Below are 12,553 nucleotides of genomic sequence, written 5' to 3' on the forward strand. Positions count from 1 at the left end.
GTGGGGAAGGTACCAGAGGGTATAGCCTGATATCTACCATCTCCACACCAGATCTTTTGTTAACAAAAATATTGGAATGTGTCAACTTTGAAGACAATCGGACTATTATTTCACATTTTATTACAGTTAAAATTATTTGAAATTTTGACATCTTTGTGGGGATGATACCAGAGAGAGTAGGCCCATATCTACCATCTTAACACCAGATCTTTTGTTAACAAACATGTTGGGATGTGTTAAATTTGAAATTTTATTCGAGTTATAATTATTCGAAATTTCGACTTTTTATGGGGGTAGACCATTATTGTCCATTTTCGCAATAATGCAAAAATAAGGACTTGCAAATTTGCAGCAAAATCGGTTTATTATTTCTGTGCAGTAAAATATTTTTTAAATTTCGACTTTTTATGGGAAAGGTACCAGAAGGAGTGGACCGATATTGTCAGATTTTTATCAGATTTTTATTTCTGTGCAGTAAAATATTTTTTAAATTTCGACTTTTTATGGGAAAGGTACCAGAAGTGGTGGACCGATATTGCCCATCTCCGAACTCGATCTAATTTGGATAACAATATTTTGTTAACAAAAATATAGAGATGCGTAAAATTTGAAAAGAGTGAGATGTTCATTTCGCGTTTTACGAGCTGCATGGTTATTCAAAATTATGATCCGTTGTGGGGTTATGCACCAGAAGAAGCATACCGATATGTCCCATCTTCACACCAGATATTTTGTTAACAAAAATATTGGAATATGCGAAATTTGAAGACAATCGGATATTATTAGAATTATAACTATTTAAAATTTTGAGCCTTTGTGGGGGAGGTACTTGATGGAGTGAAACGATATGGTCCATTTTAGCACCAAAGCTAGCAATGGCAAAAATATTGGGATGTTCAAAGTTTGCACAACATCGAATGATTCTTATTCTTTCTAGGAGGTAAGTTACTTCATTTGAAAATTTTGCCCTCTTCTTTGGAAGGTTCCAGAAGAATTTGATCGATTTTGCCCATATCCGAACTCGATCTAAGTTTGAAAATAATATTACGACGTACCAAGTTTGGACCAAATCGGATACTTCCTTTGAAAGTTACGATGCACACTAGCTAGACAGATGGGCGGACGGTCGTACGAACATCGCTAGATCGAATCCAAATGTCCGGAAACGGATTTGGTCCAAAGAGGCCTAAGGTCTAAACTCGTTATTTCGACGAGGCACGTTTTGGCCGATTTGTAGTCATATGGCTGAGGGTGTAAAAATGGATAAAATTGTGTTTCCTTAAATAAAAATGTTAGTATTAAAATCAAACCCAATAAAATATTTAAAGTTGCATGAATAGAAGCCTTGAAAATAGAAAATCTAATAGTTTGAAAAAAATATTTTTCTTCACGGCCCAAAATTTTCTCAAAATTTTTAAAGCATTTATCCCTTTTTCTTTTACTAAACTATATTTGCTAGTAATAATTTCTTCAAATAAAAATAATATCAAATAATATTGGAAATAGACCAATTATTTCATGCAAAAACAAATACTTAATTATCTAATCACATACACACACCGATCTATTTACTTTGTCAAAAAAACATGAACACATTTAAGTAAATAAATGTTAACACATCAATATATATATATATGTAAAAAAAATATTTATATAGAATTAAATTCGCCCACCAGCAGCCACAAAAGTTTTCCGTAAACATTTTATTGATTTTTTTTTGGGTTTATAAGAATTATTTTTTTTTGTTCAATCAAAATAAGAAATAGATCATTAGTATTTAAATTTATTTACTTTCTTTGTTTGATTTTTTTTTTTTTTGGTTTTTATAAAATGTCTCTTTCATTTTTAAATACATGTTTGCTTTATTTTATAAAAGCAAGTTAGGTTTTTTGTTTTCATAAAATGTTTTTTTTTTTCTCATTTATTATATTTGTTAGCTATTTACAAAATTTCTTTTATCTATAGTTAAAATTGAGAGGATAATTACAGGGTATAAGCAATAAATTGCAGCTTTATAAATTCTACTTTATTTGTTGGGGATTAAGGGACGACTTTTATGTATAGTTCTTTTGTTGATTATAATGTTTATTCCAAATTGTTAAGCACTGCGTTTTTTTTTTTTTTTTTTTTTTTGTAATATATCACATTATATGTAGAAAAAAAACCGGGCTTTGGCATAATAAATTATTGAAAAGTTTCGTATTTGAAAACAAAATTTTAATTGAAGACGTGTTTTGATATATAACTCTTATATATATCTGCGGCCGATTTCAATTTTATTGTACATGAAATGCTTACTATCTGATCATATTGAAAACGACCAATTTTAAACTAGAAGTACGTTTATCCATTTAGGTGAAAATCACTTCAGATTTATCTATATCTCCAATATTTTGTTGTTGCAAAATGGTCAGGTTGAATCCCTTATTGTTGTTTTTATAAAATCAACGTTTGTTTATTAGTGGCCACCAATCCTCATCAGTTTCCTTGTTTTTTTGTCTGGGATATTCTCCACGGAAGTTATTTTAGAAATAACTTCTATGACAAAAAAAATCGAATAGATAAGTTTCAGCTGATTTGGATTTTTGTATATTTGATATTAGCTACAGCCTAACTTTGCCAAACATTGTTAAGATCGGCTCAGATGTTTATATCGCTCCGATAAATATTTCCCTTGAGTTTGATGCACTGAATATTTTACGATTGTCCAAATTGGTTGAGTTTCGGATCATACGATCAAGTTCCGAAGAATAAAGACTGCATAGTTTATCCTATTATTTAGTTTATCCTATTTAAAAAAATGAACTCAAAGTAGTTTTCGTGCTTCAATATTCGGAACGCCATTTATGACTGTCACAAATATTTAAGGTTTTCCTGTATGCTCTTTCAGTTTTTCGATATCCTATCCGATAGTTGATGCAATTTCAAATTATTTTATGAATAGTTCAAAAATATAAAAAAAAAATAGCTAAGATCGGCCGGGCCGAATTTGAAAAGAACTTTCAAAATATAAAAAAATCCGCTGAAAAATGACGCTATGATTTAAATAGTTTAGAATATCCGGGTCACAGTTATTTGAGGCTATAAAAGTGGAACTCTGAAAACCAAAATATTTACCAGAGATTGTGGTGAACCAGTTCCGGTGAAAAGTGTGGCAAAGTTGCCAGATGGAGTTGATATAGGCAGTTTAAACCGGCCGGGCCGAACTTTGGTTAAAGAAAAAAATTTTTTATGAAGTATCATCCCTTTGGATAATACTGTTAAACTTTTCAAAGTAAGGCCGTAATATTTGGGCCATACGGAAACAGGAACTTCTATGGACAATTTTATACTTCAAGGATTGTCATCTACCAAATATTTTTTAAAAATACCAAATTTGAAAAAAAATCGTAGGTAAATGTGACTAGGATTATTAAAAAAGAATATCGGTGGGTATCGTTATATGTGCCCTATAAGAAAACTTAGTCCTAATTATCCATTATAAACTACAAATACCAAATTTTATACAAATCCGTGGTAAATGTGGCAAAAACCATCAAAATACGGAATATCGGGAGGTACAGTTGGGGGCTATACAAAAACGTGGACCAATGTTGCGCTATCGAAGCTAGAACCCATTGCGAACTACAAATACCAATTTTAAGACTAATCCGTGGAAAATGCGCCAAAATGCATCAAAATACCGAATATCGGGAAGTACTGTTACATAGAAGCTATACATAAACATAGATCTATACATGCAATGTTCCCCCACCGGAGCTAAAACACACTATGGCCTAAAAATGCTAATTTTTAGACAAATCCACGGTAAAATGTGGCAAAAATCACCAAAATACCGAATATCGAGAGGTACCGTTATATAAGGCCTAAACCAAACGGTGGACCTTTATATACCATGTTTCGCCACCGGAGCTGTGACTCATTATGAACTACAAATACCAATTTTTAGACAAATCCGTGGAAAAATGTAGCAATAATCGTCAAAATACTGAATAGCGGAAGATACGGTTATATGCGGGCTACATTAAAACGTGGACAGAAATATTTCATTTTCAATACCAACCATCCTAGACTCAATACAAATGGTTCTGCCAAATTTTGGTGCTCTATGTCAAATAATGTGGTTTGTTAATATGTCGTGATTTCAACAAACACATGGATAGACAGGCAAACGGATATCGTTAAATAGACCTAGAATTTTATGCTGATTTTGAATATATACTTTATGGGGTCTACGACAAATATTAAGAATGATACAAACGGAATGATAAAGTTAATATACCCTCCTTTTCAATACCGAATATCGGGAGGTACCGTTATATAGGGGCTATACGAAGACGTGGACCTGCACAGACAATTTTCTGTCGTAGGCTGTAGTATCCATTACGAACTTTAAATACCAAATTTGAAACTATTCCGGTGAATAATGTCGCTAAAATCATCAAAATACCGAATATCGGGACCGGTACCGTTATATGGGGGCTATACCAAAACGTGGACCTACATGGCCCATTTGCAATACCAAAAGTCCTGGAGGTATAGAATATATTTGAGCAAAATTTTATCAATCTACTTCAATTCATTCGGAAGCTAGAGTGATTTCCACAGACGGACTGGCGGACAGACGGACGGACATCGCTAAATCGACAAATAATTTTATGCTGATCAAGAATATATATGCTTTGTGGGGTCTAAAATGTGTATTTCGAGGTGTTACAAATGGAATAAAAAACTTAATATACCCTACCCTGGTGGAAGGTATAAAAGAATTGTATGTAGGTCCATTGTCCAATATTGGGCCCAACTTTAAACAAGGTCTGAAGCAAGCAGATAGATCAATGAGAGTAGACAAATACATCATACATTTATTCGAATTCTAATACTGGGATACTCTAGTTTGAAGAAAATCGAACGCAGATTTATTCAAAATTGTGACATTTGGGGGGAGACACAAGAAGCAGAAGGCCAATCTTTTCCATGTTTGCTCCTCGCTCCGGTAAAATATTACCACGAATAAAGTTTGGAGCGCATCAGATGCCCGTTCCGAGATATTTGTATTTTTTTTAGAAATTTTTGAACCTTGTTAAAAAAAGTGAACATTGATTTCCCCTCTTAAGGTGTAGCAGAAAACATAATGAAAATTTGAAGCAAATCGGACTGCGATTAGACTTTTGTGACATTTTAAACGATGTACCGATTTTGAAATGTAACTGCCACTTCCTTAGCTCAACATGTAATTTGTATTTTTTGTTCCAAAATTTTGTTGTCAGTATCTGCTTTCGTTTTATATTTAGAAAAAAATATTTCACTCAATATTTAATATTAAAAGTATTATTTTTAATTAAATTGCTGCCACTATTTGTCCACGTTTTATAAAGGTTCTTTGTTATATTTAGACAAATTACACCACGAAATATTTGGAAGTAAAGTTTAACTGCATTCAAACTTCTATGTTTTTGTAACGCTAAGATTCCATATCTGACCGTTTTAATATTCTTTTCCCCAACATATTATTCATTATTCTAAAATTATTTTTTTTAATTAGATATCGATATTTTAATAAAAACGCAGTGATTTTAAATATTACTTAATTTTTTTTTTTTGGAATAAACATTATATTCGTTCTACTTTTATTTTAAATCCAGGATTTCAACAATCATGAATAACGTAATCGTACGCCAGGTTCTATCATTTTTCGTATCAGGGGTGGGGTATTAAGCAGGTGCAAAAAGCAATTTTTACATTGTTGGTTAGTGCAAATTGTTCTGATATTTTTAAGGGTCTTGTTGGTTATATCAGTTGGGTGTGTGAAGGAACAAGGGCGGGGGTCATCCATTAACAAGCAGGAGAGTTATTGTGGATTGGTGCATGGCAATAGTGTCCTAACTTTAAAGGTAACAGGAGAAGGCGCTCTAACGCAATGGGTATGTGTATGCATTTGTTTTGTGTCGAAAACGGCTGAATTTCTTTTTTCCAAACATACAATTGCTGTAACGTTTGGTTTCGTAACAAATGTAATTTGTTTTTTTTTTTGGCATATTTAAAACCTGCTTCAATGAGAAGTCCTAAATGTATAAGTATTGCTGTAATGTTGACAAATTATAGCACAATTTTAACTAGGAACTGCTAAGGCTAAATTAAATATTCCTCTGAAACTGTGAAATAGTTCCCCAAAATTAGATTGTTCGGAAAGCTTTTTAACTGTTTTCTTGTAATTTTCCTCAATTTTTGGCTCATTAAAATATCTTAATGAACTACAACATTTAAAACCAGTAGGAAAAAGTCAAAAGTCGGGCGGGCCGACTATATGATACCCTACACCATTATGCATATTTAGTAGAGCCCCCGTAAAAAAGAATTTATTTGAAGTAAATAATACCAAGTATTAACATTTGGCCTTAGAACAGCTTGGTTTCAGAGGGAACTACTTAATGGGAGGCATATCAAATTCTGAATCGATTTTCACTAAATTTGACGGAGACTTTTTTTTTATTTTATACCACATAACATTGCTATATGATGATTTCACTTCGAGTAGGATAATAACCAAATCTATATCGGAGCCGAGTTCCACCAAATGGAAACGTACGTCCCGAAATTCGCTCCATTTGGGCTTAATTTGGTAAAGGTGTTTCCGAGCTTTATGACATATCTGGTACCAAGTATAATTGTTGTTATACGGAAGCTACAGCTACATCTAACCCGATGTGCTTGCTTCTAGACTGAATTCGGTCAGATGTACCAAAATTCAAGTCATTAGGATGGATATCGCACAATTATCCAGAAATCGTTACGGGAGCTATATCCAAATCTAATCCAATCTGGATAAAATTTAACAGAGGTATTTCTAGGATGTATCTCACATTTGATACCAATTATCATTGTTGTGGAGTGCATATTACGCATGTGAGGGATTTAAAATACCAAATCGGATGAAGATATATGGGAGCTCTATTTAAATCTGATCCAATTATCAGAATTTCAATAGGGTTCGTCCTTGGGCCAAGCAAATATTGTTTGCAACATTTCATCCCAATCGGGTAATAAATGCGACCTGCATTTTTTTCACAAGAATACATGGACGGACGGAGGGACTGACATGCATAATTCGACGCAGAAAGTGATTCTATAAATATCCTCAGAAGTAACAATGGGTCTATCTCGCTTCCTTCTATTTGGGCTGAAAATAACCATTTGTACCCAAAAACCTGAAATAATTCAACAGTCTAAACTATTAACAAGTAAAAAAGCAGCTAAGTTCGACCAGGCCAAAATTTTATTAATCTCCACCATTCGGAAGGTACTTGAAAAATTTAAAAAAAACTTGAAGACGTGGACCAGCTTACGAAATTTTGTCATAGGCTGTAGCACTCATTACGAACTTTAAATACGAAATTTGAAATAATTACGGTAAATAATGTCGCTAAAATCATGTAAAAATAGCGAATATCGGGAGGTACCGTTATATGGGGCTATACGAAGACGTGGACCTGCATACAATATTTTTTTGTCATGGGCTGTAGTACCCATTACGAACTTCAAATATGAAATTTGAAATAATTCCGGTAAATAATGTCGCAAAAATCAAGAAAATATTGAATATCGGGAGGTACCGAAGACGTGGACCTGCATACACAAATTTTTGTCATAGGCTGTAGTACCCATTACGAACTTTAAATATGAAATTTGAAATAATTCCGGTTTATACTGTCGCTTAAATCTTGAAAATACCGAATATCGGGAGCTACCGCTATATGGGGCTACACGAAGACGTGGACCTGCACACAAAAATGTTTGTCATAGGCTGTAGTACCCATTACGAACTTTAAAAACGAAATTTGTTACAATTCCGGTAAACAATGTCGCACAAATCATGAAAATACCGAATATCGGGAGGTATCGGGAGGGCTATACGAAAATGTGAACCGACATGATCCATTTACGAACTTAACCTGCCTACTGGTAAACTACATGCATGTATGCAAAATTTTAGCCTTCGATCTCAATTCGTTCGTAAGATAGCGAGATTACAACAGGCAGACGGACAGACATATAGACAGACGGACATCACTAGATCGTCTTAGAAATTTGCGCTGATCCAGAATATAAATACTTTGTAGGGTCCATTAGAAATATTTCGGGGAGTTACAAACGGAATGACAAAGTGAATAAACCCTCAATAAAATGGTGGAGGTTATAAAATATAACATTATTTTCCCTAATTTTCCGCACAATCCAATTGGTTCCTAGTTCTGGAGGAAATTGTGCTTCTTTGTTTGTTTCTGTTTAAAAAATGTAAAAATATAAAAAAAAATTGCTTCGAAACCTTGTATTTATTAAATTGGAAACACACAGGAGGTTTGATAATTTTTTTTAATAAAATATTCCTGTTTTTGTTTTCTAAATAACTAGATTGATTCCCCTGGTTTTGGTTTTGCAAAGATTTATTTTTGTACTTCAGTTTTTCCAATTTCATAGACGAAGGGGCTAAAATTTTTTTTTATATATTCTTTTTCAAAAAATACAAAAAGGGTTAAAAACACTTTGTAGTGCCGAAATTTGGGGTGATGTCACACATATTAGGAAATAATTTCTGAGTGCAATGCGTACTATGTTTACAAAGCTTAAAGATTTTTATATTGAATATTAATAAAAAAGAGTGTATTCAAAACAACATCAAGATTTTCAAGATAAAATATTCAAAATTTAGATATTTCGAAATATATACGTATACACAATATTCTTAAAAGTGTCAGTAAATGTGGTTAAGAAATTTACAGGGAATGGGGGAAAAGAAGAGACACACACACTTAGAAAAATAGTGCGGGGAGTAATGTTCAAAGTGAAAGGGTACATTTATGGGATTTAGACACCGAGAGTGTTAACGTAGAGATTTTCTCTTTTCAGAATTGTGAAATTGTACAATTAGAAGGAAAGGGGAGAGAGTGAAATTTAGTGTTTAGAGAGAGAGAAAAGAGAAAGAGTTAGTCTTGTTTTCATTTTCAAGAGGGGGAAAGAATTGAAAGAGTTCAAAGTATTGCCAACTCATATCTGGTATTGTGATTTAATTAATTAATTGTTAATTAATTTTTTTGCATTCGTTTTTGTTTTTGTTTTGTTTGCTTGTTTGTTTAATTTTTCAATTTAGAATTTAGCCTAATCTTACGTCGGGGAGGCGGTCGTAACAGATCGTCAAGTGAAAATGTACGCGCTGCTGCCCCTCCCCCTCCAGGTACTGGATTGGGGCTGCTGAGGCTCAATAATGATGGTTTTCTTATACCCAATCTGTTGAATATGGACCGCGGTGCGCCCGGTGCGTTATTAACAGTCGTTTGTGGTATGGCAGTTGTAAATTGTAATTGCTCGCGCAGTGATGTGTGATGATGATGTCCATGTACTGAACCAGGTGCTGTACGAATTAAGAAAAAAAGAGAAAGAGAGAAAAAACAGTAGACAAAGAGAAGAAAATATTTCATAAAAAAACATTACCAAAAATTAGACCGATTTAGTTTATAGCAAAATGGTATATTTGTATAGTTTGATTTTGGTGTTTTATATAAATAGATAAAGAGAAAGAGGTAGAAATGGAAAGAAATCCGAAAAAAAAGAAAGACAATCACAAAATAAATATTTCAAAAATTTGAATTTAGTACAAGAATAAAAAGAAGTAGACATTTAGAGAAGAAAAAGAAGTTTAAGAAAAGCGGTTTTAACAATTAGTTGAAGTAGTAAAAAAATTGACAGTTGAAAACAAAGGACAAGGTGTTTTGAAAAAATAAAAATTAATTTTATTAAAAATAAAAGTAGAAAAGAATTTAATTTAGAAATTTGAAAATAACTTGTAAGTGGCAATTTACACTTTTTTGAATATTAAAAAAAAATATATTTACAAATCTTTTTTGGATCTTAATTTGCTCAATAATGATATAAAAAAAAATTTTGAAATTTTATAAAAATACCAATTTATACTCGAATATTTGTAATGTTCGCAGTTTACAAGAAACAAATAAATTATAATAATTTTTTTTCAGAATTTGAACAAAATCGTTGGTACACAAGTTTACAGTCGTTGCTATACTTCATGATATGGGTTACTATCAAAAATAATAGACATTATTTTCTCATCTTTGAGCGAATCCATTACATTGGGGCCCGACTTGTTCCCATTGTCAATGGGACGGGAAAAAAGCAACGCAATTTGAGACGACGCAACTCAAGCCACAGTCTTCCATACAAATTTTGGTTAAATTAAACAAAACTTAAACAAAATTAATTAATAAACCAGTAAGGAAAGCTCAAAAGTCGGGCGGGGCCGACTATATGATACCCTACACCACTATGCATATTTAGTAGAGCTCTCGTAAAAAGGTTTATACAGGGCATTTCAGAGCTCTATGAGATATTTGGTACAAAATCAAAATCTATCTAATTCTATCGTGCATTTTACGAACTATAGCTATCTCTGAACTGGGTTTCTCAAAATTTGACGTATTAGCTTCTGGACTGAATTCGGTCTTATGTACGAAAATTCATGGCATTTGGGCTGATATTTGCCATTTGATGCACAATTAACACGAAATCGGATGAAGATATATATGGGAGGCATATCCAAATCGGAACAGATTTTAATAACATTAAAATCAACTATTTTTGGGCTTTATCTGATATCTGGTACCAAATATCATTCCTGTGGAGTGAATATTACGAATGTGAGGGACTTAAAGACCAAATCGGATGAAAGATATATATGGGAGCTATAGCTATATCTGAACCGATATTTACTAAAATTGGTGTACTTGCTTCTAAGCTGGTTTCGGTCGGATTTGCCAAAATTGAAGCTATTACGGCCATTTGGTGGTCAATCACCCGAAATCGGATGAAGATATATATGGGAGCTATATCCAAATCTGAACCGATTTCGATAAAATTTAAAACAGCTATTCCTGTGCTCCATCTAATACCTGGTACCAAATATCACGGTTGTGGAGTGAATATTACGAATGTAAGGGACTAAAACACTAAATCGGATGAAACATATATATGGTTGCTATATCTACATCTGAACCGATTTTCACTAAATTTGACATACTTGCTTCTAGGCTGAATTTGGTCCGATGTACTAAAATTCAGTCCATTTGGACTTATATCGGCCATTTGGTGCACAATTAACCCGAAATCGGATGAAGATATATATTGGAGCTATATCCAAATCTGAACCGATTTCGATAAAATTACAGACAGCTATTTCTGGGCTATATCTTATATCTGGTACCAAATATCATTCTTGTGGAGTGCATATTACGAATGTGAGAGGCTTAAACACCAAATCGGATGAAACATATATATGGGAGCTATAGCTGTTTCTGAACCGATTTTCTCCAAATTTGTTGTATTTGCTTTAAGGCTAATCTCGGTCACATGTGCCAAAATTCGGGCCATTTGGCCTGATATTGGCCATTTGGTGGTCAATTAACCCGAAATCGGATGAAGATATATATGGGAGCTATATCCAAATCTGAACCGATTTCGATAAAATTTAAAACAGCTATTTCTGTGCTCCATCTAATACCTGGTACCAAATATCACGGTTGTGGAGTGCATAGTAGGAATGTGAGGGACTTAAAGATCAAATCGGATGAAAGATATATATGGGAGCTATAGCTATATCTGAACCGATTTTCTCCAAATTTGATGTACTTGCTTCTAGGCCGAACTCGGTTGGGTGTGCCAAAATTCAGGTAATTTGGACTGATAGTGGATATTTGGTGCACATTTAACCCGAAATCGGATGAAGATATATATGGGAGCTATATCTAAATTTGATCCGATTCTCACCAATTTCAATAGGGTTCGTCCTTGGGCCAAAAAAATATTGTTTTAAAAATTTCATCTCAATCGGATAATAAATGCGACCTGCATTTTGTTCACAAGAATACATGGACAGACGGACGGACGGACGGACGGACGGACAGACGGACTGACATGCATAAATCGACTCAGAAAGTGATTCTATGAAGGTTCTCAAAAGTAACTATGGGTCTATCTCGTTTCCTTCTCCATGTTACAAACAAATGCACAAAGACATAATACCCTTACCACTATGTGGTGTAGGGTATAAAAACGAGCTAGGTTAATGTTTTTTACTTTCATTTATATCAACAAATGTATAAATTTGTAATAAAACCAGTGAGGAAACGTCAAAAGACGAATGGGATACCCTATATTTTTCTAGAGCTCCCGTAACAAAAGAATTTATTTCAAGTAGATCATGCCACCTATCAACATTTGTCTTCAGAGCAGTTATAGTTTGCTATAGAGTGCATGATATCACTTGGAGAAGGTTTATATTAAAAAGATATATATCGGAGCCGAGTTGCACTAAGGGAAACGTGCACCCCGAAATTCACTCCATTTGGGCTGATATTAGCCAGTATTTGCACAATAAACCTGAAATGGGATTAAAATATATCCAAACCTTAGTCGTTCTCGATACAATTTGCTTCATAAAATATCTGTTATCAAGTATCATTGTTGTTGAATACATATTATGAAT

General features: G+C 33.3%; 1 protein-coding gene across 1 annotated transcript in view; it reads right to left on the reverse strand.

Moving 5' to 3' along the window:
- LOC101890888 (uncharacterized) overlaps positions 1-12,553 on the reverse strand; it is a 518,720-nt gene that overhangs the window by 38,465 nt on the left and 467,702 nt on the right. Inside the window, exon 25 of the mRNA XM_059119171.1 lies at positions 9,167-9,409. Coding sequence (XP_058975154.1) covers positions 9,167-9,409 — 243 coding nt within the window. The remainder of the gene's footprint in view (positions 1-9,166; positions 9,410-12,553) is intronic.

This window comes from Musca domestica, unplaced genomic scaffold (genome assembly GCF_030504385.1).
Source record: "Musca domestica strain aabys unplaced genomic scaffold, Musca_domestica.polishedcontigs.V.1.1 14, whole genome shotgun sequence".
NCBI classification, from domain to species: domain Eukaryota; kingdom Metazoa; phylum Arthropoda; class Insecta; order Diptera; family Muscidae; genus Musca; species Musca domestica.